At 40.6% G+C, this 27,174-nt stretch overlaps 1 protein-coding gene across 4 annotated transcripts in view; it reads left to right on the forward strand.

The window, feature by feature from the left end:
* The window catches only part of CCDC30 (coiled-coil domain containing 30), a 98,697-nt gene that overhangs the window by 57,404 nt on the left and 14,119 nt on the right, over positions 1-27,174 (forward strand). For all 4 annotated transcript variants that reach the window (XM_079156258.1, XM_079156261.1, XM_079156260.1 and 1 more), the window contains 4 exons: positions 527-736; positions 5,200-5,354; positions 13,400-13,544; positions 21,332-21,444. In XM_079156258.1, the coding sequence (XP_079012384.1) occupies positions 527-736; positions 5,200-5,354; positions 13,400-13,544; positions 21,332-21,444 (623 nt within the window). The remainder of the gene's footprint in view (positions 1-526; positions 737-5,199; positions 5,355-13,399; positions 13,545-21,331; positions 21,445-27,174) is intronic.

Genomic DNA, 27,174 nt, shown 5'->3' on the forward strand with positions numbered 1-27,174 from the left:
TAGAAAGGTAAGTGAAAACCAAGGGAGTCTGGTATCAGATTCTAAGAGAGAACTTACTGACTGGCCCTGAACTTACGATTCTTCTGCCTTAGTCTCCCAAGTCACTGGGATTACAGTCGTGCACCACCGTGCCTGAGAGGGGATCTTTTTGAGATGGAGGGAATACATACTGCATTGGGCTTATTTTGACAATGGGGTGCTCAGTTAGTGCCCATGGCAAAAACAGTTCTACTGAGTGGTAGAGATGAATGCTCTATTGGAGTAGATTAAAGAAAGGATGGAAAATGTTTAGGCTGTGCAACATAGAAACTCCTGGGGAAATTCCTTTGTCCGGCTACATTGGACTAGATAAGCTTTCGCAAGACTTACTGATGCCTGGCAGCTCGAGAAAGGTAATCAGCCCTGTGGCATTAGTTTTCATCAGCTTTGAGGGAACTGAACTCCTTTGAAAGTTGCGTATTTTGGCTCACCTTCACATTCGCTCCACGCTTATTTTTTATCTTTCTTATTTATTCCCTACCTTTAGCTCAAAATCGAACAAAAGCAGGCCCAACAGAAGTTATTGGACAGCACAAAGATGTACGCTTCACTCACAGCAGAATGGAAGCACTGTCAGCAGAAGATCAAAGAACTAGAGCTGGAAGGACTTAAGCAGGCTCAGGGCATCAAATCACAGAGCCACCTGCAGGAAAAGCTGGCTCAGGAGAAATCTAAAGTTGCCAGTGCAGAGGAAAAGGTAATTATCCTCACGCTTAACCAACAGTATAGCTCTGAATACCACTATGGGAATCCTGTTTCCTCAAGGATTTTAAAACAGATTTGATTCAAACTGGATAGAATTCTAAATTTTTCTTTGCTCTCCCTCCGTTTTTATTTCTTTTGATTTCAATTGCTGCTACAATTCCAGCAAGTCTCATTTTTTTAAAAACTGCACAAACTTAAAATTTTGTTTCATTCAAGTAATAACATAAATTTAAAGAACTGACTGAGCCCATAGGACTTTGTTTTATATTGTCAAATTTTAAAGGATTTATTTTCCTCTCGTTGGGGTTGACCGTTTATGTGGTTTGGATTTTGTAATTTTTTAAAATATATTTTTAGTTGTTGATGGACCTTTGTTTTTATTTATTTGTATATGCAGTGCTGAGAATCAAATCAGTGCTTCACACATGCTAGGTGAGTGCTCTACCACTGAGCCACAACCCCAGCCTCTCTATTTTGTAATTTTTATAGGGATTTTTGTTATGAAATGAACCATTCAGGAACATTGCACCTGCATTTTAGGTTGCCTAACACCAGGTGGCAGTAGCATATAGCAGTTGCCCATTGGGATGTGCAGCTTTGCCTGAGTAAGCCTCAGGTAAAAAATTGTTTCATCAACCATATAGTGCAAACATCAAAAAGAAGATGGCAACAATATGAACTAAACTAAAGAAAATTAAATGTTGAATTTTTAAAAACAGTGCAAAAGGGTTCACACTAAGATTGGGTGTGGTGGTACACACTTGTAATCCCAGCAACTCAGAGGCTGAGACAGGAGGATCAAAGTTCAAAATCAGCAACTTAGTGAGGCCCTTAACAACTTAGCAAGACCCTGTCTTAAAATAAAAAATAAAATGTCTGGGGATGTGGCTCAACAGTACAATACCATGGGTTCAACCCCCAGTACCAAGCAAACGAGCAAACAAAAGTTCTATTTATATGAAATTCAAGAATTGATAAAACTAAACTATAGCCAGGTGTGGTCTCGTTTGTTTTGTTTGTAATTTCCGTAATCTAACAGTGCTGGGATCTCGAACCCTGGTCTCGAGCATGGGAGGCAGGCTCTCTACGTGTTGGGCTATATCGCCAGCACCAGGTGTGGTGTACACACCTTTCATCCCAGTGATGGGAGGTTGAGGCAGGAGGATCACAAGTTAGATTCCACCCTCAGCAATTTAGTGAGGCCCTAAGCAATTTAGCAAGACCCTGTCTCAAAAAAATAAAAAGGACTGGGGATATAGCTCAGTGGTAAAGTGGCCCCAAGTTCTGATAAGTAAGTAAGTAAGTAAGTAAGTAAATAAATAAGTAAATAAATAAATAAGCAAGCAAGCAAGCTACAGAGGTGGCAGAGTCCTTATCCTCATCTTATCAGGCCTGTTAAGTGGGAGGGACACCAGGGAATCTTCTGTGGTGATAAAAGTCTGCTGTGTTGGCCTGAGAACTAGTTATACAAGTGACACTACACTGAGTATGCTTAAGACATGTATGTTATTTAACAGTATACGTATGTTACTTTCTCATATGTATGTTTCTACTCCATAAAAAAGTAATTGGTAAGATTGATAAAAATGGGTAAAATGTTAATATTAATGAGTATTTGATGCAACAGGAACTCTTTTTTTAAGCCATAAAAATATTTTGGTTGTAGATGGACACAATACCTTTATTTTTTTACTATGTGGTGCTGAGGATCCATCCTAGTGCTTCACACGTGCTAGGCAAGTGCTCTGCCTCTGAGCCACAATTCCTGCCCCCAGGAACTCTTATATACTAACTTTAGATGAAAGAATAAGTTAGTATAACCATTTGGAAAACAATTTGGCACTATCTAGTCAAGCTAACTCTGTGTGTGTGTGTGTGTGTGTGTGATACAACTTAACACTTCTGCTATTGAGAATAAGGGCTAGAAAAACTATTATACTGCACATATGTATCAGACACAGCTGTGTTCATAGAAACAGCATAGTTACATAGCAGAAAAATAGAAACAGCCCAAATTTCCATTGACACAAGATAGAATAAACTGTTGTATATTTACATGACAACATAAAACAGTGAAAACGAATGAACTATAGGTACATGATGGTGTAGTTCAACATATAAAAGTGAATCTTTTTAAAGTCACCAAAACCACAGTATGATTCTATTGATAAAAAGGTCAAAGTAGTGCAAAAAAAAAATTTATCATATAGATATATATTATTACAAAGAAGAAGCAAGCCAAGTGCCATGACACACACTTATAATCCCAGCAAAATTTGAGACCAGGCTGGGCAACAGTGAGACCCCTGTCTCAAAATAAAATTTTAAAAGGGTTGGGGATATAGATCAGTGGTAGCACTTAATCGGCATGCACAAGGCTCTGGGTTCAATCCCCAGCATCATGGAGGTTAAAAAAAAAAAAAAAAAAAAAAAAGGAATTCTCTGGATACGACTAATAGTAGCACATCCAAGGAACTTAAGCTGACCTCAGGATGGATGGCTGCCCCCTGCCATTGCCCTTGAATCATTCTTCATCTTCACTTCTCCTATGCTGTATGGGCTCTGGAAGGACTTAGGTTCCAGCATTTATGACTGATGCAGAAGGCCCTTCTTTTAGAAAAAGGCTGCCGTCCATTGACATTCTCTGTGCCAAATCATTGTAAAGAATTCCTTCTTGGGTCCATAATACATTTGAGGGAAAATAGCTATCCTTCTGAAATCTATTTATTTAACAAATATTTATTGAGCACCTACTATGCAACAGTCACTATTTCAGGTGACACAAGGGTTTATAAAATAATAATAATAATAAAGAAGCTGAATACAGTGCACCTGCCTGCAATCCTAGCAATTTTGGAGGTGAAGGCAGGAGGATCACAAGTTTGAGGCCAGCTTCAGAAACTTAGCAAGAACCTGTGTCAAAATAAAATATAAAAAGAGCTGGGGAAGGGGTTGTAACTCAGTGGTAAAGCATTTCTCTGGCATGTGTGAGGCACTGGGTTCAACCCTCAGCACTGCATAAAAATAATAAAAGAATAAATTAATTAACTAATTAATTAAAGTTTAAACAAAAATATAGGCTGGGGAAGTCAGGTGTGGTGCAGCATGCCTGTAATCCCAGCAGCTCAGGAGGCTGAGACAGGAGGATTGTGAGTTCAAAGTCAGTCTCAGTGAAAAGCAGGTGCTAAGCAACTCAATGAGACCCTGACTTTAAATAAAATACAAAATGGGCTGGGGATGTGGCTCAGTGATTGGGGGGATGTAGTTAGTGTGCTCCCTGGTTTCAATCCCAGTACTGCAAAAAAAAAAAAAAAAAAAAGAAGAAGGAGGAGGAAAAGAAAGAAAATGGAAACAAATTTAAAAGGAAACGAATAGCAAAAACATGTTTTTGAATGACACTTTTGATCTAACATGTAAATTCTAAAATATAATTATATATGGCTCTTTCAAATTAAAAAATCAGATTTTTTTCAGGGCTGGGGATATAGCTCAGTGTACAGCACTTGCTTGTCTAGCATGTGTGAAACCCTGGGTTCAATCCTTAGCACCACATAAAAAATAAACAAATGTATTATCTACAACTTTAAAAAATAAATAAATAAGGTTTTCAGTTCTACACGGGTATTGAGGAACCTGTTATTAGTGCTAGGTGATATGCTAATAGGTACGTCATGCATAAGAGACTTCTATTTTGTTTTGAGGTATTATTCATTAATCTAACCACACTGGGAAAACTAGATACTCTCTATATTGCTGTTCAAAGTATAAATTGGTCTAATTCCTGTGGAGGCAGTTTGGCATTATCCATCAAACAACAACTAATAATTAATAAATTTTGTCCTAGCAAATCGCACCTCATAATTTATTCTATAGACATCAGTTATAATAGTGCTTTTTGTTATAGCAAAAGATTGGGACCAATATAAATGTTCATCAACAGCAGGGGCTAAATAAGTTTGGTATATTCTTACAGTATACTGGTATGCAACTGTAAAAGAGAAGGGGACTCTACATGTTCACATAATATAGAAAAAAATCACCAAGTATGTTTTTATTTGTAAAATGCATAATTATATTTAGTATGTCATTATTCATATAAAGTTTTATATGTATGGAGGATAACTGTGATATTTGTTTACAAATGAATCTCTGAAAGAATACAAAAGAAACTAATAACAGTGATGACCTATTTGGTAGAGGAAAGCTAGGAGGAAATGGGATAGGGACGGATTCTCTTCACGAGATAGCTTCTTTTATACATACACATTGAATAATATGAATGCTTGCAAATATTAAGTAACTTACTTTAAAGTTAAAATAAATGTCGCCATGCTCTTTACTTTAGATCATATCTGTATGTTAGCTATGTGGGGCATAATTTGCTATTTCTGTGATTTAAAAAAAAAAAATCCCACCCTTCCTAATGTTTTACTCCTCAACTTTTTTTCACTCGAGATTTTAGACCTGCAGCAGAAATTGGAACACGCTCATAAAGTCTGTATCACAGATACTTGTATTTTGAGGACGAAGCAACTAGAGGAAAAGATCAAAGAAGCAACAGAAAATGAAGCCGAGTTAAGGCAACAATATCAGGAGGAACAACAGAAGAGGTAAGAGGAGCAGGATCTGGGTTTCCCAGGGGTGCAGCCATGATGGCATTCACCAGCAATGCCACTTCACTAAGTCCCACTAAGGCAGACTCGGTTGCTCTTACCACACTGCATTCTAGTTTATTTTCTTGTTATCTCTAGCACCAATGTGGGATCCCTAAAGGCAGAATATATTTCTTGTTGTTTTGATGCACACCTGGTACACCAGTGAATTTTCTTGAATGACTGGATCGCCTATGAATTATGATATGTTTGACATATATTCAACTACAGTGAAGTTGGTGTTTTATCTTTATCAGCTAATGTTCTTCCGAGTGGTTCCGATAACTTATGGGCATCTTTATCTTTAATAAACTGCTACCCGATAGGAACTACCATCTATTTTTTTCTAAAATTATTATGATGATTATGATTCTTACTCAAAGCCTCCTCTAGGAAGTCAGGCACAGTGGTGCATGCCTATAATTCCAGAGACTTGGGAGGCTGAGACAGGAGGACTGTAAATTCTAGGACTACTAGCCTGGGCACTCAGCAAGACCCTGTCTCAAAATAAAAAAAATAATTAGGGATGAGGATATGGCTCAGTGGTAGAGTACCCCTGGATTTAATCCCCAGTATCCCCAATTTTTTAAAAATTACTTAAGGTATCTTCTTGCTCTAGACTTCAGTAACTTCAGTAGCTCAGTAAATTCATAGACGTCTCTTATGAACAAAGTCTATCACCAGTAATAGGTTCCTTAATACCCTTGTAGAACTGAAAAATCTGATTCATTTATTTATTTTTTAAAATTGTAGGTGGACATAATACCTTTATTTTATGTGGTGCTGAGGATTAAGCCTAAGGTCTCATACAGGCTTCTTATTTTTATGATACTCCAAATGATTCACATATATTTTGAGAAAAATATGGTTTTAGCCACTAAAAAGATATGCAGATGTTCACACACTTTGTAGCTCATAAACTTACCTAATAGGTACTTAAAATTCTAGCCTAGGGCCCACCTAGTGAATAAACATTTGAGTAAGTGAATGAATGGTTTCATATGTGAATAAATAATGAATCCACTCAGTGAGGTGCTGGGGAAGAATATTTGTATCCCCAACCATGTCTAGCAAGAGAGAAGGCTATCCTGCTGTCATAATACCAACACTAGATTCTGATTATTTAACAATGAGCATACTTTTTAAAGCACTACTCACAAGAAAGCAAGACAAAGTCCTGTTATGGTGTGGATATGAGGTGTCCCCCAAAAGTTCCTGTATTAATGCAGGAATGTTCAGAGGTGAAATGATTGGACTGTGAGAGCTATAATCTAATCAGTCATCTTAGTTTGAATGAATTGATTGGGTGGTCACAATAGGTAGGTGGGGTGGGGTTGGAGGTGGTGGGTCACTGGTAGGGTTCCCCAAAAGGTTCATATTCTCTGGTTCCTTCCCCTGCCCCTCTACTTCCTGAGCCCCATGAGTTGAACAACTTGCCTATGCTAGGGTCTTCCCCCATGATGTGCTGCCTCACCTTGGACCCAGAGCATTGGAGTTGGCCATCTGTAAACTGAAACCTCTGAAACTGTGAACCCCAAATTAATTTTTCTCCTCTAAGTTGTTCTTGTTGGGTATTTTGGTTACAGTGACTAAAACAAATTGGTACCAAGAAGAAGAGTCATTGCTGTAACTACCTTGACTATGTGGTTCAGAAGTCTTTGTAGCTCATTTGTGGGAGGAATTTTAAAATTTAGATATACAAACCAGAAAAGCTTTAGAATGTTGTAAGCAGAGCTTAATGGGCGATTCTGGTGAGAGCTCAGAATAAAATGCTCATAGGAATGTCAACTGTGTTCATGAGGTTTCAGAGGGAAATGAGGACTATTGAAAATTGGAGTAGAAGCCATTTGTGTTACAGTGTGGCAAAGAACTTGTCTACATTTTGCCCACATTCTGAGTCTTTTTTTTTTTTTTTGCGGTGCTGGGGATTGAACTATATTCCCAGCCCTCATTCTGAGTCTTTGTATGAGACTAGGTTTAAAAATGATGAACTAATTAATATGGCAGGGGAAATTTCAGGCAGTACAGCATTCAGCCAATGACATGGATATTGCTGGCAGTTTTTAGCCAGGTTTACTATGAAAGTCAGAAGCAGAAAGCAGAACTAAAGGAGATACATACACACATACATACATACATACATACAAGGGATCAGATTCAGGGGTGCCACTGAGCTACATCCCTAGTCATTTTTATTTTTATTTTGAGACAGGGTCTCTCTAAGTTGCTTAGGTCTTCACTAAATTCATGAGGCTCTTCTCAAACTTGTGATCCTCCTGCCTTAACCTCCCCAGGCACTGGAATTATAAATGTGTGCCACCGTGCCCAGCTCAGAACTAAAGAATTTTTTAAAATTACAGCTTGACCAGAAAAGTGCGTGTAAAGCTGGGGCCAAGGAAGTTGTGCTTGTAGAAGAGATTACAGCCCCTAAAGAGATGCTAAATAGTTACCACAGAAACAATAGGAAAGATGCTCAAGGGTGTCTCAGGAATTTGCAAGACCACACTCACTACAGGCTCCAGGGTACAGAAGAGATAATTCTTTTGAGAAGAGATCTTGTGGGCACCTTCTCACAAGGTGGACCTAAGAAGTCATTTCACCATGCTGATCCCGCAGGCACTCACTGCTGCAGCCCTGATGGGGTGAAGGCAGGAATTGCACAAGCTGGCTGCAGACCTTGGCGTCATCAACATGCTGCTGGTTCTGCAGGAATGCAGAATCTGGAGTTAAGGAGTCATGGATGCTGCCACTGAGGTTTCAAAGGAAGCCCTGGGAGGTCAGACAAAGTGTAGCAGGGTCAGAGTTCCTGTAGGCTTTCCCTGAAAGGATGATATGTAGGAAGCTGTAAAGGTGGAACTGAAGTTCCAGAGGAGACCCCAGGAATTAAAAGATGTGAGTAACATGGACTGTCTGCCAAGAAAAGCTTCTACCTGCAGAGAGTTAGGTTAAAAGAGAGCCCATGTGGCACTGCAACCCAAAAAGCCAAAGAAGCAGGGCTGCTCAAGCTCTTTGGAAATAATATCTTGCAGCCGAGTGTCTTAGTTGCTTTAAGTCTTTCTGTGTTCCTGTTCCTCCCTTTTGGAATAGGAATGTTTACTCTTTGTCATTCTATATCATATATAAGTAACTTGCTTTTGATTTATACACGAACTCACAGCCAAGAGATTTGGTCTAGAGGAGACTTTGGACTAGGGCAATGCAAAAATTTAAGACTCTTGGACATCAAACTCTTAGACATGGACATGAGCTTTTGGGGGCCCAGGGTAGAATGCTACAGTTTAGATATGAGATGTCCCCCCCCCAAATTCCTGTATTAATACAAGAATGTTGAAAGGTTAAATAACAGTATTGAGAGCTATAACCTAATCAGTTCATCCTGACTGACTGAGTGGTAACCATAGGCAGGTGGGTTGTGGCTGGAGAAGGTGGGTCTCTGGGATATGCCTAGAAGGGTTCTCTTCCCTGTGGCCCCTTTCTCCCACCCCTGCTTCCTGACCCCACCATGACCTGAACAGCTTTCCTCTGCTGGGGCCTTCCCCCATGATGTGCTGCCTCACTTTGGGCCCAGAGCAATGGAGTCAGCCGTCAATGAACTAAGACTTCTGAAACAGAGAGTCCCAGATAAACTCTTCCTCCTCTAAATTGTTCTCATTGGGTATTTTGGTCACAGCAGTAAAAAGCTAACTAAAACAAGCCTCAAGGGCAAAATAAACAAAAAAAATGATGAATGATATACAAACTTCTAAGTCAAGGGACAGATAATAATATCAGCCCTAGGTTCAGGAGATGCCAAGGAAGCTTGCCACAAGGTATGAGAAAATCCAAACAATCTCTGGAGGAAAGTAACCCTGATTTAGATAGTAAGGATTCCTCCATATTAAGTTTAATAAAATATAAACTTATAGTCAACGTTACCAAACACCGTAAGGAAACTGGTTACCAGGAATGAAAATCAGCAGAAACAATGAGCACCAAATTTGTAACCCCCAAGAATCTCAGCAACTGGGATTATAGAAAATTGATTATAAAACAACCATGCAAAGGTTTTGAAGAAATAAACCAAGGAAATGAATGGAAAAAGGCTATTTAACTTTTCTGAAGTATAGTGTCCTTATCTCTAAAGTGGGAAAAGGGATACCAGTTCTGTACAGCTTCTACAAAGATTTGCTGAGAAGAAATAGGTAGAAAAAATATTCAAATCAAGTGTAGGAAAAAGAACTATATAGGGAAATTTTTCCATCATAAGGGGGTTGCATAGTATATATTGTTTTGTAACACGGAGCAAAGTTACTCTCAGCTACACATCTAGCTTGTTACATATTTTTTTCTCTTAAAATATTATGCTCTGTTTACCTGACATTAAATCTTCTAGAGCATTATTTTAATGATGTGCCATAAGTTGCTTAATAAATCCTTCATTGTTGGGCCTTTAGATTTTTCCCAGTTTCTTGCCATTACAGTGATATAATATATATCCTGGCACATAATAAGCACTGTTATCAGTCAGGATTCAATCAGCAGGAGGAATATATATTTAATAAGAGATTTGTTGTTTTTATTTTGTTTTGTATTTTACAGTACTGGGATTTGTTTTCATTTTTGTTTGTTTTTGGTGTTTTTTTTTTTTTTTTTTTTTTTTTTTTTTTTTATTTTTGATTGAATTCAGGAGTACATTGCCACTGAGCTATATCCCCAGTCATTTAAAAAATTTTTTCAGATAGGGTTGCTAAGTTGTTGAGGCTGGCCTTGAACTTGCAGTCCTCCTGCCTCAGTCTTCTGAGTTGCTTAGATGACAGTCATGTGCCACATGACCCAGGAGAGTGAGAAGTTGAAGGAGGATCAAAGAGAAGGTGCAGCTATGATAGGCCTGGCTGTTGCCTCATACCAAGATGAACAGCAGATATGTGGCAATACATATGAACTAAAGAAGCACCTGCTCCGCTCAGTATGAAGCACAAAATGCTTCACTTCTGCCTTCTGCACAAATATATCTCCTGGGGCTTACCTGCAATCCTGTGGTTTGGGAGGCTGAGACCAGAGGATCACAAGTTCAAAGCCAGCCTGAACAACTTGGTGAGTCCCTAAGCAACTTAGCAAGACTGTCTCAAAATAAATAAATAAGTAAAAAGGGCTAGGCATATGGCTCAGTGGTAAAGTGCCTCTGGTTCAATCCCCAGTACCAAAACAAACAAACAACAAACAAAAAACACAAATATATCTCTTGTGGCCCCCTGTACCACATTACAAAGTCACTATACTAAAAAGTGTTATTGTTGTTATAATATTTTATGCTGTTGTCATTACTGTTGTCATCATCATTATTATCTTCTCCTTCAATAAAGTAAGAAAAGATCATTTGGCCAAAAGAAAATGCTTGGGAATAATGGAAGTAGTGATAAAATGAAGCTAGAAAGGTCAACTAGGCTTAAGACATGTGGAATCTAACAAACTACTTTCAGAAGTTTGCATCTGTTTCCCTTTCTTGTAATATCTTTATTTGGTTTTGCTATTAGGGTAATGCTTGCCTCAAAAAATTAATTAGGGGCTGAGCACAGTAGCAGATGCTTGTATTCTCAGCTACTTAGGAAGCTGAAGAGGAGGATTGCAAGCTGGAGGCCAGCCTGGACAACATAGCAAGACCCTGTCTCAAACTAAAATTTTTGAAAGGTCTGGGGATGTAGCTCACTGGTAGAGTGCTTGTGTAGCATGCATGAAGCCCTATGTTCAATCCTTAGTACTGAAAGAAAAAATTAGGAAATTTCTAGAAGAGATTTTTCTAAAAGAGATTAGAGAGAATTGATTTTTTTTCTTTCTTAAGTGTTTGGTACAAATCACCAGTGAAACCATCTGAGCCTAGAGGTTGATTTTTAGAAGGATATTACTTACTGATTTGAAAAAAAAAAAAAAAAATTTAAGACAGGGTCTTACTCTGTTGCCCTGGCTGGTCTCATGGACTTAAGTAACCCTCCCACCTAGTCTTCCAAGTAGCTAGGACTACAGGTGTTCTCCACCACACCAGCAGTATTCTATTTCTTTAGTAGGTACAGGCCTATTCAGATTATATCTTTCAAGGAATCAGTCCATTTCATCTAAGTTATCAAATTATGGGTATAGAGTTGTTTATAAATTGCTTTATTATCTTTAATATCTATGGGATCAGTACAGATGGTCCATCCTTCATTTCTGGTATTAGTAGTTGGCATAGTCTATTTTTCTTGGTTAGTCAGGTGAGAGATTTATCAATTTTTTTGGTCTTTTCAAAGAACCAGCTTTGGTATTTTTTAAGGTTTGTGTTTTTTATTTGTTTTTGGTTGAGGTTGGTTCATTTGGGGTTTTGTTTGTTTGTTTTGGTGGTGCTTGGGTTTGAACCAGGAGCATTCTACCACTGAGTCAGCTCCCCAACCCTGTAATTTTTTTTTTTTTTTTTTTTTGAGACTAAATAACGACTAACCAGGTTGGCCTCAAATTCGTTGTCCTCCTTCCTCAGCGTCCCAAGTAGCTGGATTACAGGCATGTGCCACCAGGCCCAGATTCAGCTTTTGGTTTCATTGACTTTCTCTATTGTTTTCTTGTTTTCAGTCTCATTGAGTAATACTCTCCCTTTTTATTATTTCTCTCCTTCTGCTTGCTTTAAGGTTAAAATGATCTTCTTTCTCTAGTTTCCTAAGGTGGAAGCTCAGATTATTGAGTTTAGATTTTTCTTCCTTTATAATTCATATATATAATAGTATAATTCTCCCTATTTTTCCTGGTATCACACAAATTTTGTAAGTTGTATTTTCTTTTTTCTTTTCTTTTCTTTTTTTTTTTTTTTTTTTTTTTTTTTTTTTTTTTTTGTACTAGTGTTGAACCCAAGGGTTCTTAACCACTGAATCAGATGCCTAGTCCTTTTTATTTTGAGACAGGGTCTCACTAGGTTGCTTACAGCCTTGCTAAATTGCTGAGGTGGGCTTTGAATTTACAATCCTCCTGACTCAGCCTCTTGGGCCGCTGGGATTACCTGTCTGCACCCCCATGCCCACCTCCTGAATTTTCAATGAGTTCAAAATACTTTTAATTTCTCACAAAACATCCTCTTTGATTCATGTTTTATTTGGAATTGTGTTACCTCTAAATATTTAGAATTTTCCATCTAACTTATGTTATCAATTTATAGTTTCATAATATGCTGTCACTTTAGCCAGTCATACAGAATTGTGTTACATAATACAATGGCTAATTTGGGTTGTCAACTCGACTGGATTGAGGAATGCCTAAAAAATTGATAAAGAATCCTTCTGGGTGTCTCTGAGGTTTTTCCAGAGAAGATTGGTAAGACCTGCCCTGAATGTTGGCAGCAGCATCTAAAAGCTGGGGGCCCAGATGGGACAAAAAAGCCAGGAGAGAAACTCACCTTCCTACAGGCTTCACCTTCTTGAGCAGTGCATATTTCTGTTCCTGTCACCTATTGGCATCAAGCTCCACATTATGTAACTTTTAAAGGTGGTGTTGCAACGGGGCAAAGTGGCTTACTCCCATAATCTTAGCAACTCGAGAGACTGAGGCAGGAGGATTGAAAGTTCAAAGCCAGCCTCAGCAACTTAGTGAGGCCCAAAGCAACTTAGCAAGATGAAATAAAAAGGGCTGGGCTGCGGTTGTAGTTCAGCATCAAGGGCTCAGCCCGTAAAGCCCTGAAGAAGAAAGAATATGGGATTCAGGGCTAGTGCCCAACCTCAGCCCTGACCTGGCTGCTCTCTGTGCCACAGCTCCTCATCTCTAAAAAAAAAAGGGAAGATCATTTCTTCCCCATAGGGTTGTTTTGACAATGAGAGAAAGAACAAAGAAAATCTTAGAAAAACTTGTATCATAAAGGAGGCTCCCTGTGTTAATCGCTTTATTTTATGGACACATACCCTATTTCCTTGAACAAAACAAACAAACAAAAATCACCTGTGATGGCATAGAGAGTTTAGGGCTGAGTTTGATTTTCAAAGTGTGATTTAACATGCCTTAATTGCCCTCAGGAAGCTCCTAGATCAGACTGTAAATGAGTTACAAAGGAAAGTGACAACCTTACAGGAGAAAGATAATCAGTTGAAAGTGACCAGATCTCAGCAACAAGAGGCCCTACTCAAACAACTGGAAAATGAAAAAAGAAAATCTGATGAGGTAAGAAAGTCAATAGGCAGGCTTCTCACTTTTCCTCTTCTCATGCCTGAGTAATAGCTAATTATTATTCATTAAGCTTAGTCAGGGTTCTGTTAAGAAAGTAGAATCTATTCTAGGTATGTCAAGTGTAGGGGAGGGGAAAATGCCTTCTCGGCACCCTTCCAGGTTCTTGGACTGGGCTACCAACGAAACGGGTGGAGAACAAGAGACACCCATATGTGTATTTTAATTACACACATACACATGGGTGTCCCACAAAATGTGAGATTCCAGAAGGGTCAGATGACTGAAGTTTATACAGCATCCCCAGCTACAGAAAGGAAACAGGAACTTGGGGTCTCTGGGGCATGATGGGGACAAGTTGTGGGAAGGAGGGGAGAAACTGTATGGTGAATAGAGGTGGCCTAGCATGCAGATAAGTCCCCTGAGTAATACAAGTTGTCTGGAGCAGCACTCTTCCTGACACACATTTTACTAATCTAGATTTCCTGGGTTGATGTAAATTCCTACTGTAGAAGGACAGCTTTTCAGAGCTACTTCTGTGCCTGCAGTCTCTCAGAATAACCAGCTTGAAATATGCCAAAGAAGTATATTTTAGGGTGGCATATTTTGGTCTCCTACAGTCATGTTTTGGGGCAGTGTGTCCTGAGCCACAACACAAGCAAGAAGAGATTTAACATAGGGGGAAAGATGCTTACGAAGCTGTTAGGAAGGAGAGCAGAGAGTCAGAAGGAACTGCTGCAGGCTTTCAATGCATGCTGAAGTGTAGAAGCCACAGGGAAGTCACCTCCTACCTCACCAAGGTGGGGAAATTGCAGGAACTCTCCTTGAAGCCCCTACAGAAGTCTCATCTGCTCTCCGCCCATTCATCTCAATACATCTCTTCTAATACCAGATGTGTGTCTTCCCTACACCAAACAATTCTCCAATTCTATGTGGACCCCAATGGAACATACAAAAATTTAACTTGATTCTGACACTACCTGGAGACAGTGTCACCTCCCACAGGTTAAGGACTCAGTCCCACAGGCTACCCCACTTCAGATGCTAATTGAAAGTCAGGTTTCCTCCTGTTTCTGACCACCAGCTGTAAAGCCCAAGTTCCTACAACCCACCGTGGGCTTTGATCATTTTTCAGAATGGCTCACAAATCTCAAAAAAAGAGTTTGAATTTTCAAGGTAACTAGCTTATTATTAAAGGGCACAACTCAGGAACGGCAGATGGAAGAGCAGTGCATAGGGCAAGGGACATAGGAAGGGACGTGGAGCCACCATCCCTCACCTGCACGTGCTCAGCAACCCAGAAGCTCCCTAAATCTTGTCCTTGCCATTGGGGGTATGGAAACTTCTGCTTTACGGTTCTGAATGAAAGGAGTTCAGAAGTCATCACCATTCCATCCCAGCCACAAGTCAAAAGCTGAACAAACCAAAAAATCAACCCTTCTGCATCCATCAGAGAAGTGAGGTCATAGGGCAAACTGCCACCCCTGAAACTGGAGACACTGAAAGACAGAATAGAGTCACAACTCTGCACGGAGAACCAGTGCCCAGGTTGAGAATCCTGAGCTGTAACTGATGCATTGCTGGAGACCAGGGCAGACAAGTCTGAGAGGGGAAAACTCCAGGCTGCCGGCTGCTGGGGGTGGGGGTGGGCACCACACTCCTGTGCCCCCTGGAGCTTACCAGGTTCCTACAGTGAATATCTGAGAGAAATCCCCTCATGCTCCTGGCAGTAGGGCAGGGGATCATTTTGAAGTTTTTAACAAGGCCGCCCCTCATGAGAACTGTGTAACCAGGACCTAACTGATGAGGTTTTGTCAGTGCCGAACTGACCTAGGGGAAGGGAGACATCCAACTTCTGTCTAGTCCTTCCCACAGAAAGGAGAGGGGTGAAGTTGACAGTGCAGAGGCACAGGCTTGCTGAAAGACTGTGACCTAATCTTAGGACCATAGAACACTGCCAATCTCCACACCCACCTCACCAGCACTTTACTAAAGGTTTATCCATCTACAGCACTTCCTGTCTGGCTAGCAAGAAAACATTCGCATGGTGGCCTCCAACTGTAATCCCAATTACCCAGAAGGCTAAGGCCAGAAGATCTCAAGTTCAAGGTCAACTTATGCAACTTAGAGCCAGTCTCAAAAAAAAGAAGGGTGAGGGCCACCGAGGGTGTTGTTCGGTTGTAGAACACCCCTAGGTTCAATCCCTAGTACCACAAAAAAAGTGAGGCAAACACGGATATAACTGAAGAAAAGTAAATGAATCCACTATTATAGTTAAAGATTTTAACATCCCTTAATAATAAATAGACATGTCCAAGCCCAGCACAGTGATACACATCTGTAATCCCAGCTACTCAGGAGGTTGAGGTAGGGAGATCGCAAGTTCAAGGCCTGCCTCAGCAACTTAGTGAGATCTTGTCTCAAAAACGAACAAGGCGAGGGGAAGTAGCTTAATGATAAAGTGCTTTCCTGGTATGTGTAAGGATCTGGGTTTGAGCCCTAGCACTGGGATGGGTGGCAGCAGGGGAAGAAAAGAAAAGAAAGAGATCCAACAGGAAAAACTTTGGTTAGAATATAAACTCAACGCCACAAATAAACTGGATGTAATGAACATCTATAGACCATTTCATCCAACAAAGCAGATTATACATTCTTTTCCAGCTAATTTGGAAAATTCACCAAGATGGACCACATTCTAGGACATAAAACACACCTTAATGAATATTAAAAAAAAAAAATAGGAATTGTACAGCATCTACTTTCAGACCACATGGAATTAAACTGAAAACAAATAACAGAAAGAAAACACCCAAATATTTGGAGACTGAGGAACACACATGAGTCAAAGAAAAAAAAATCTCAAGACAAATGTAAAAATACTTAGAACTAAATGAAAATATTGCTTATCAAAATTTAAGGGACATAACAAAATTAGTACGTAGAGGGACACTTAGAGCATTGAATGCATATATTGGAAAGGAATAATGATCTAAAATACTTTAAGATTCAACCTTAGAAAACTAGAAAAAGAAGAGCAAGCTGGGAGCACAGTGGATCATGCCTGTAATACCCACTTCTCCTGAGGCTGAGGCAGGAGGATCACAAGTTCCAGGCCAACCTGGGTGGCAATTTAGGAAGACCCTGTATCAAAATTTAAAATAGCCAGATGCGATGGCACACACCTGTAATCCCAGCAGCTTGGGAGGCTGAGGCAGGAGGACCTCATGTTCAAAGACAGCCTCAGCAACTTAGCAAGGCTCTAAACTACTTGGCAACCTTTCTAAAAAAATTATATAGAAAGGACTCGGGATATGGCTCAGTGGTTAAGTGTCCCTGGATTCAATCCCCATTTCCAAAAAAAACCAAAACAAAATAAAAAGTGCTGAGGATGTAGCTCAGTGGTAGAGGGCACCTAGACTCAAACTCCAATACAGGGAAAGAGAGAAAAAAAAGATTTAGTGTGATTTGATTAGATTAATGGGAGGGGAGGAGCAAATTAAGTCCAAAGTAAGCAGAAGAGAAGAAATGAAAAGTAGAGCAGAAATTGAAATTGAAACAGGAAGTCAGTGAAACCAAAAGCCTATTCTTTGGAAAGATTTTTTTCTTTGCTAGGTAAGAAAAAAAAAAAGGGGTACAAATTACAAATACCAGAAATGAAAGAGGGGACATCGCTATAGATCCCATGAATATTAAAAGGATATTCAAGAAATACTATAAACAACTCTATGCCCACATATATGGTAACCTAGATGAAATGGACCAACTCCTTGCAAGACACAATCTGTGAAAATTCAGAAACACTGCACGCGCACCACCCACCCCCTAAAGCCTATGTCATTCCCTTCTCCAGTGTCCAGGAACTTGGATAAAATGCCAGAGTTCTTTTTTGTGGAAGTTTTAGAAAAAAAAAAATCACATACCTGTGACAGTATCATGGAAGTTTTCCTGAAGAAAACCTGTCATTCTCCTCATTCGAGGGACTCTGGGTCTCTGAACTGCCTCAGATCTAGGGACTGAGCAAGAAGAGGTCATTATTTTCCATTGATGTCATTTAAAGCAGGTTTCTGTCCACCAGGGATATATGTATATTTGTATATATATATTTAAAAATACAACTCCAGTAAGACTTCAGTCAGCTGCCCAGACTGTGTTAGTCCTATACTCACTGAGGCTAATTAACTACAACCAGATTACCAAGGGTTAAACCATTTGATTATTTCCCTGGAATTACTGCCTATTGTGTTAGCAGTAATAATGCCCACCTTGCTTCTGGGATATAGGCACTGCCACTTGACCTCTGACACCCTTGTAGTACCATCAACCCCATTAAAATCAAGGAGCCATGTCAGCGTTGGCATCTCCCACTGTCCTCCATGGCAGGTTAGCATTGCAGAGCACTTATGGGAACCTGGTGCTCCCTGGCCAGTGTGTGAGGTAAAGTCTTGGTGAAAGGCATGATCTTCTGGACCCCATGGCTCTGTGTGAACAAGCAGCCACCTGAGTAAATCCATTTCAAATTCCTATCAGCTTACCTCAGCCTTGGTTTCCTTCCTCTCCCTCTTAGGCAGGAAAAGCATGGCATCTTACTGTCCCTTAATATTTGTTACTGTTGTCCAAGCTTCAGTCAACCAACAAGCAAACTGTTAACGTCACCCTTAGATGTTCAAGTTAACACATTAAATTCTGACTCTCTGGTAAGTGCATTTGTATCAATAAATTTGGCCTGTTCAACATTATGTCCCTTCCTCCCTAGTATAACTTCCTACACATATTCCTCAGATTTCTGCCAACTTTAATTGGCACAATCTTGTCTTTCAATACAGTGGTCCCTAGGTCATTGCTATACTCAATCCCCACTCCCCGAAGCATGCTGGGATTCAACTCTAGTTATAGAGGATCAAGGTGATGACAAATGTGTGTGTGCATATACATACACACACACACACACACACACACACACATATATATATATATATGTAATCATCATGCACATTTTTATCGGTGCACTATGATTGTATATAATAGATCATTGTTACATATTCTTACATGCATACAATATAACAACATAATTTGGTCATTTGGTACTGGGAATTGAACTCAGGGGCACTTAATCACTGAGCCACATCTCTGGCCCTTTTTATTTTTTATTTTGAGACAGGGTCTCACTACATTACTTAGGGCCTTGCTAAATTGTTGAGGCTGGCCTGGAACTTGCAATTCTCCTGATTACAGTCATGCACCAATACACTTGGCTAGAGGTGGGTCTTAAAGACAATAGACATCTTCTTGCATGATAACTGCCCGAGTGAAATCAACATAGAGTCCTGAAAGCAGGGGTGGACAATCTCTAATTTAGACAGCAGAAGGCCTGCTTATGCTGGCCAAAGAAGCTTGTTGAGTTCCAAGTTCTCTTCAAATGTTTTTATTCCCTGTCCTCAGGTTTCCATGCATTCCCAAAGCCCCACTGACACAAGATACCCATCAGGGCTATGAAATAAATTTGTGCTGTAAATGTACAACCCATTCGATGAAATTTGGGATTTGGGTTTTAGTTACATTGGCCTTCTGGCTACAAGAAAGTGTCCTTTAAGGCACTCATAGAAGCTCTCTGGTTCTCTGACTCTGCCTTGGTCCAGGAACTAAATCCCCAAGTTGAATATTTTCTCCTTGTAAGTTCATTGACATGGTCAGAAGTGGCTAGCTCACCCCATGGTCCTTGTAGTTCTCAATTATATTATAATATTACTTGTACTAGTCATGTAGTTTCCCAAAGCCTTTCATTACAGGCAATTAAAAGTTGATAATCTCATAAACTCTTTTGCCATTTGTTATTAGTACTAGTGACAAAATCACACTACGGGTTAGCATCCCTAAAATCTGAAATCGAAAATGCTTCCAAATCTGAAATTGTTTAGTTGAGCACAGTGGCACATGTCCATTATCCAAGCTACTCAGGAGGCCAAGGTAGGAAGATTACCAAGTCCAGGACAGTTTAGGGCCAGCCTGAGCAACATAGTGAGACCCTGTCTAAAAAAATAAACAACAAAACCTTTTTGAGTGCCAAAATGCACACCAAGTAGAATATTCCACACTTGACCTCATGTGATGGGTCACAGTTAAAATGCAGGTACACTAAAAATATTGTATAAAATTACCTTCAGACTGGGTGGATAAGGTTGTATGAAACAAATTAATTTTGTCTTTGGACTCAGTCTCATTCCAAAGATATTAGGTAGGTGCAAACATTCCAAAATCTAAAACAAAATTCAAAATCTGAACTTCTGGCCTCAAGCATTTTGCATAAGAGGTATTCAACCTGAACATTCAAATCTAACCAGGTCAGATTCCCACCTTTGAGTTTCTTTTTGGTGCCAGAGATTGAACCCTGTGGTGCTTAATCACTGAGCCACATCCCCAGCCCTTTATACTTTTTATTTTGAGACAGGGCCTCCATAAGTTGCTCAGGGCCTCACTAAATTGCTGAGGCTGGCCTTGATTTTGCAATCCTCCTGCCTCCTCCTCCCAAGCTGCTGGGATTACAGGCGTGCCCCATCGTACCCAGCTCCAACTTTGAGCCACTTCCAGAACCAAATACTTTTTCAGTCAAGATTAGGTGGGGAAAGTTGTTTCTATTTTATATACTTAGGTTGTTTAAAAAAAAAAAAAACAAAAAAAAAAAACAACCCTCTGCTCTTACACCATACCAATCCACTCAGGAGACTCTGACCTTGAAGGGTGAGGGTACTCTCCCCAGCAGCAGTGGACAACAGCTGGGCATCCTGTAATCCAAGTCTGACACAATCTACCTGGAGATAGCATCAGATACCACAGGTTGAGGGTTCATTCCCCGAGGCTGTTCCCACTTTGGTCCCAGGGGCAAATGCAGGCCTGTGGAACTTCTTACCAACTGGTCATAAATTAGGGTTCTCACTACCTTCTCCTCAAGTTTGACTAGTTTGCCAGAATGACTCACAGAACTCAGGGGAACACTATACTTACATTTACTGGTTTATCACAAAGGGTGAGTTCTGGAAGGGTCCTGGGTGCAGGAGCTTCTGCCCCTAAGGGGTTAGGGTGCACTACCCTCCCTGCAGGTGGGTGCATTTTTGTTCACCTTCCTGCAAGTTTCTGCCTGGAAGCTGTTCAGAAGCCCTCTGACCCATCCTCTTAGGTTTATATGGAGACTTCATTGCACAGGCAAGACTGCAGATAGGCCAATTGGGGCAACTCGGCCATGCCTGACCAATCAGTTTCTTGGTTTCTCTGTGCAGGCCTTCCTCCAGGGTACAGGGAAGACCCCTTTGGAATGAGGAGGGTCTCACGTGCCATCAGACAAGATAGGTCAGAAATTTCTTATGACCAGATAAAGGTAGGGTAAGGTCTTTCTATAACCCACCTTGGAAGGGAAGTTATAGGCTAGGAACTGTTCAGAAAACAAAAATCATATGGTATAATACCACAGTACTTCCAGCTCAAAGATTTTTATATAGGAAATTAAATGCTTACAAAATTCTTGAGAAGGCTGGGCGAACAAAAGTAAAGAAAAGAAGCTGCTGGCCTTCGGGAACTCTGGAAGGACAGGAGTCACATGAAGCTACCCTGATCTCAGAAGTTGGAGTGTCTGTAAGCCTTTGTCTGCAGAAAATCTTTGCCAATTTGCCTGCCCTCAACACAGAGTATATCAATCTCTCAATCTCTCTCTCTCTCTCTCTCTCTCTCTCTCTCTCTCTCTCTCTCTCTCTCTCTCTCTCTCTCTCTCTCTCTCTGTCTCTAATGTTTTTCAGCATATCAAGAGCAATCAGGAGTTGTCAGAGAAGCTGTCGGGGTTACAGCAAGAGAAGGAAGCCCTATGGGAAAGATGTGTGCAATTTTTGGAGCACTTTGATGAGCATGTAAGGTAAACAAAAACGGGTTCCCTTTGGAGGAAAATGGTAGAACAGCTGTTCCTGGCTGAGCCCACCCCCTGGCAAAGCGCTGGGGGCTCCCAAAGCAGCCTTTCAAGATGCCATCATGATTCACCTGAAGCCCCAGAAGTTGCCACTGCTAGGCTTTTCCTGGGGAGATATGGGGCCCAGTTTCTTCCCAACAGAGCGGAGGAGAAGGGCATTGCTATTTACTGAGCTCAGTCGCTATCTAACTTGTTTTTCCCCAAATTATACTTGCCTTCAGGCTTTTTCCCCTTCATATTCTTTCCTCAGCCTGGACCACCCTCTCCCTATTCCCTCTTCATTTTAACTTCTAATTCTTAGATGAGGAATCACCTTCTCAAAGAAGCCTTTCTTGACACTCCCAGGAGCCCCTTGTAGTGCTTCTCTGTACTTATTTCGGAACTTGCCATGTTTTTTTCAAATATTGTGATTCACTATAGGTCTCCCTCACCAGACTTCAGGCTCTACAAGGACATGGGCCATGGTCTTACTCATTTCTTTTTATCCGTACTCCCTTGTAAATAGTGGATACTCAAATAAAATGAATGTCCCTAGCTGGCCCAGTTATGCACACCTGTGGTCCCTGAAACTTGGGAGGAGGATCACATGAGTCAAGGAGTTCAAGGCCACATAGAACTGGGCCATATAGTGAGAACCATGTCTTAAATTTAAAGAGAGAGAGAGAGAGAGAGAGAGAAGAACACAAGTTCAAGGTCAAACCTCACCAACTTACTGATCCCTGTCTCAAAATAAAAAACATAAGACATAAGAGCTGGGGATGTAGCTCAGTGGGAGGGCACTTGCCTCTCATGGGTTTTGTCCCCAATACCGCTCACACACCAAAAAAATAAATAAAATAAAAATTCCCAAGTTCTTACCTTTTCCATTTTCTGCTCATCATTATACCAGAGTCTTTTTACTCTCCTCCTCTCTGAAGCAGTGGAGCAGAGTAATGTAGAAAAGGGACTCTGGAGTCACAGGTTACAAATCCTAGTTCAACTAGAATTGCACTGTGTGACTTTGGGTGAGTTATAAAACCTCTCTGTACTGTATGCCCCTCCTCTTTAAAATATAAAAAATAACAGTATTTAACTCATAAAGTGGTTGAGACTTAAATGAGTGAACCCATGTAAAGTGCTGACTTAGCAGATTGTCTGGTACATGGTAGTGCTATTTTTTTTTTAATTTATTCGAATTAGTTGTACTTGACAGATGGATACATTTATACATTTGATAGATCATACGTAAATAATAAATAAATGAGAGTGTAATATCTCATTTTTCTAATTATACATATTGCATGATCATTATTATTATTTTTTGTGCTTTCTCTATGACCCACCTCTGTGCTCTGGTTCTCCTCTAGGTTGAAGTTTCTTATTCTCTTATTTACCTTCTATATTAATGATTTTAAAACATTGTTTAGTCAGGTGTGGTGGTGCACACCTGTTATCCAAGTTATTGAGGCTGAAGCAGGAGGATTGCAAGTTCCAGCTCCACAATTTAGTGAGACCCTGCTTCAAAACATTCTATATTCTTTCTTTCCTTCTTTCTATAGTGCTGGGAATCAAACCCAGGGCCTCAGGCATGCCAGGCAAGCACTCTCTTACTGAGCCACATTGACAGCTCTGTATTCTTTTTCTCTTAATATCTCATAGGCCATTCATTGTGCTTTGTTGCTGTAGCCTTCAAATTTGTTTTCATAAAATATTTTTAAAAGTTGATAGCCCTTGGAATAATACTGGCAGTTAAACAGAGTTGGATTGCTAAAGACTAAGGGAACACAAAATGACGTGCTCCCAGATGCATAAACTTATTGCAGGATATAATATAGCAACAGCATTAGGAGAGAGGTTTGCATTACAACCCTTGGGTGTTTCACAACAAGGGGTCCAGAGAAGTCATGCAGGAGCTGACAGTGGCCCTCCCTCTGAAAGAACTATGGCAGATGTACTTCCTCTTTCAGAACAGAAACCATGTGCACACTCGGAACCAGGAAGCCCATGAACCTCAGCTGAGATTTTGCCTTTATATTAGGGGTATAAGCCAATTTCTGCTATGCAAGCCACCTCAAGAGCAGAGCTTTCTTTGGGTCTCACTGAGACCAGCACAAATCATCTCTCTCAGTGTAACCAATAAACAATGCCAAGACACTCCTTGGGCTAGTGGTTATAAAGCCACACTGTTTTAATCAGTATGTTTCATGCCTTGACCAGAAGTTAGTGCCAAGCAGGAAAAGCAGCTAAACATCTTAGGTTACTTTTAGGTCTGAGGGAATTAAATGTAAAAACACCAGCCTAATTTAGTTAAGAATAACTCAATGCTCCAATGGTTGAATATTTTCATTCAAAATAACACTGAAATATAATTTTGATGCATATTTTTTCATTTTAAAACTTATTGTTATAGAACTGAGAATCTTAAAATGTATTGACAAATACATTGCTGCAGTGGCTCAGTGCTCTAGAGGCCTGGGCGCCTGCTCTCTGATTTGTTGCTCCAGCATCTTGAACATGTTTTCCTTATCCACATAACTCAAGATAGCTCACTATTATATACACATTCCAGCCCATAAGAAGGAAGGAAGGGAAAGGTGAGGGCATTTTTTCATTTTCCTGTAAGGCACACTATTTCCCTTACATTCTGTTAGCCAAAACTTACTCACGTGGCTTCACTGCAAGGAGAGTCAGTATAGTCCTTACACTGGGCAACCCAGTGCCCAGCCCAAGCCTGGGGGTCTATAATAATAGAAGGAGAAATTGAGGTAAGGACAACCCCGGCAGCCAGTCCCCGTTGCATATTCTTGACAAGCTATATCTGGCCTCTAGAATCTAAACTTCTCAAAGTGGTATCTGGCTAGCAGCTAAATTTTCTCAGAAGAAAACACACAGATGATTCTTTTGTGTACTCATAGCAAATAGGAGGGAAGAGGCTATTTTGGAAAATGGAGTCTTGCAAAAACACATTTAAGGGTAAGACTTAATTTACAAGCACATAGGACTTTTAGAGTAGCTCTTCCATTCTATTTGACTAGAATTAGCATCTAAGTCTGCTTTGCTCCTCTTCCCATCCATCTGGTTCCTACTTAGAGTACAAAGTATCTCATGAGGAGAAATGGTGCTGTGTTTTCCTGCCTTTACTGGTGTTTCTACAGTAGATACAGCAGGAAGATCACTGGCTCTGGGGTCATGTCGCTGGTCCCAAGCCAACCTGCTCACCATTTGAAAGCTAACACTCAGGAGATGAGAGTTGGTGGGAAAGAAACCAGGTTTATTGAAGCACTAGCGCCCTGAGGAAATGGGGAAGCCATCATCCCTGCCAAAAGACCGTCTTAGAGAACCCAGGTATGCAGACAGACTTTGTAGGAAGGGAGAGGAAGTGTACGGGGCAATGGGCAGAAGACTATGTGCTGGGCAGAGACTTCATTATTCAGGACAAGTCTTTCTTTTTTTCCCCCTGGTTGGAACATTTCAGTTGACCTTAACCCGGTGGGGGCGCTAGTTCCTGTAATTCTTTAGACAGACATATTTTCAGTGAGCTAAACCTCACAGCAGTGTACATGTTTTGTGTTAGTTGATGCACAGGACCAAAGAATTAGGAGGGATGTTACACCTTCTGATGTTCTCTGAAGGTCACCCGACGTAAATTCTGTACATCTAAATTATTTAGGTGCAGTTTTTCTTTAGACCTTGGAGGGAAAGCAATCAGCTCCCAAGTGGCCACAGTTACAGCCAGATTGTTTTCTGCAGACTCCTCCGAACAACTCACAAAATTTAGAAAAGCTGTTACATTCATGGCCAGGGTTGATTATAGTATGCAGATTAAAAGCAGCAGAAGTAAAAGGTCTAGAGCAGATTCCAGGAGTGATCAGATTAGGACAAGTTTCCACTCAGCTTTCTTCCAGTGCATGCTACAGACAAAGAGACAGTGCTTTCCCCAGCTACCCAGGAGGCTGAGGCAGGAGGATCAGTTGCATGTAGGAGTTCAAACCCAGCCTGAGTGACATACCAAGACCCCCTTAAAATTTTTTTTTTAAGTATTCCTAGTCAAAGACTCACCTCAGCCATGATGGTCATGGATTGAGGGTGGGGAGGTCACATAGATGTGGAGGCCCAGTAATTGACCTTAATTAATTGTTACCAACCACCCCTCCTGTTGTGACCCAGAGTCCTAAGTGAACAAAAATACATTCACCATAAATTCCATTGTTAGCATAAACTACCTGGGATGGCCAAGGTCTCAGGTATACAAAGACATTTTTACCAGGCAGGACATTCAAGGGTGTAGAGGTCATCTTCCAGGAGCCAGTCAAGGGCATCCCTTTCTTTGGAGTATGCAGGATTTCACCCCAATACCACCAAGTTAACTCAGTCCTGCACAGTCTTCATTTTCTGATTCTTAGATTGAGGAGAGATTCACCATCATTTTGCTTTAAAATCACATGAAATGTCTTGTGAAAAGCCCAGAGCATTTGGTACTTTCCTCTACTGAATAAAGACTGCCTCCTGTGTATCATAGTCCCATATAAGTCACACACTTACATGGTTCACAGGCCTGAATGATCTTGTCCTCAAGTGCCGACAGTGACCAAGGAAAGATTCAGCTCCTCATTCCTTAAACACATTTGTTTTGTTTAAAAAGGTGTTCTCCAAATTTCTAGACATTCAGGGGAGTCAGACTATAGAGTAGTTTTTCTAAGACATCAGGATGCATTTGACCACAGATAACAGAAAACCTGACAAATCTTTAGGACAACTTTTTTCCTTATACAGCAAGAAAGGTAGAGGAAGGTGATGATCGAGGTTGATGCAGCAGCTCAGAATTGCCATTAAGGTCCAGGCTAAATAGGCTCCTCCTTTTTGCTCTGCTGATCTTGGTGGCTTGTCACTTCATGGTTATAAGGCATTGAACGCAGTTGCAAGAGGCCACACAGGGTAAAAGGAGGTGGTTTCTCCAGCTGTTCTTACCTTTCCCAGAAGCACCCAGCAGGACTCACCTGCCTCACAAGTCCAGCCTCACTTCCCCCAGGACCTGCCCTCCCTGCTTGAGATTAGGGGATTTCTTCCCGAATCTCAAGCAAGCACTCTACCGACTGAGCTATCTCCCCAGTCCTAGATTAGGGGATTTCTGTGGACATCTAGCTGAAATCTGGAGGTTATTTGGTGATACCTACACCTTAGAGTGAAACAAAGTGGTGAGGATGTCCTTCCCAAATGTGCCTGGGCCTTTCTCTTAGGAAACACCAAAAGACTCAACACCAAAAGTTTCTGATTCTGTAGTTCTGGGATAGAGTTGAGAATTTGCATTTCTTTTTCTTTTTTTCAGGTGGTGATGGTGCTGGGGACGTAGTTCAGTGGTAGAGCATTTGCCTAGCATTCATGAAGCCTCAGGTTCCATCCCCACACTGAAAAGAAATATTTTTTTTTCTATTAACTGAGACTATTTTTAATTGATACATTTACTACCTGGGCACAGTGTCCAAGTTACCAAGTTGAAATTTAAGCCAAATTTCCCAAACAGGCCAGTTTCAATTGGCATACTAATGAAGTTCCTTCTGCATTAATTCCAAAGAAGTAACCTGACCGGCGGTGTACTCCTGTAATCCAAGCAATCCTGAAGGCTGAGGCAGGAGGATCTCAAGTTGGAGGCCAGCTTCAGGAACTTAGCAAGACCTTCCCCCAAAATAAAAAGGACTGGGG

This window comes from Sciurus vulgaris, assembly GCF_902686455.1.
Source record: "Sciurus vulgaris genome assembly, chromosome: 1".
NCBI classification, from domain to species: Eukaryota; Metazoa; Chordata; class Mammalia; order Rodentia; family Sciuridae; genus Sciurus; species Sciurus vulgaris.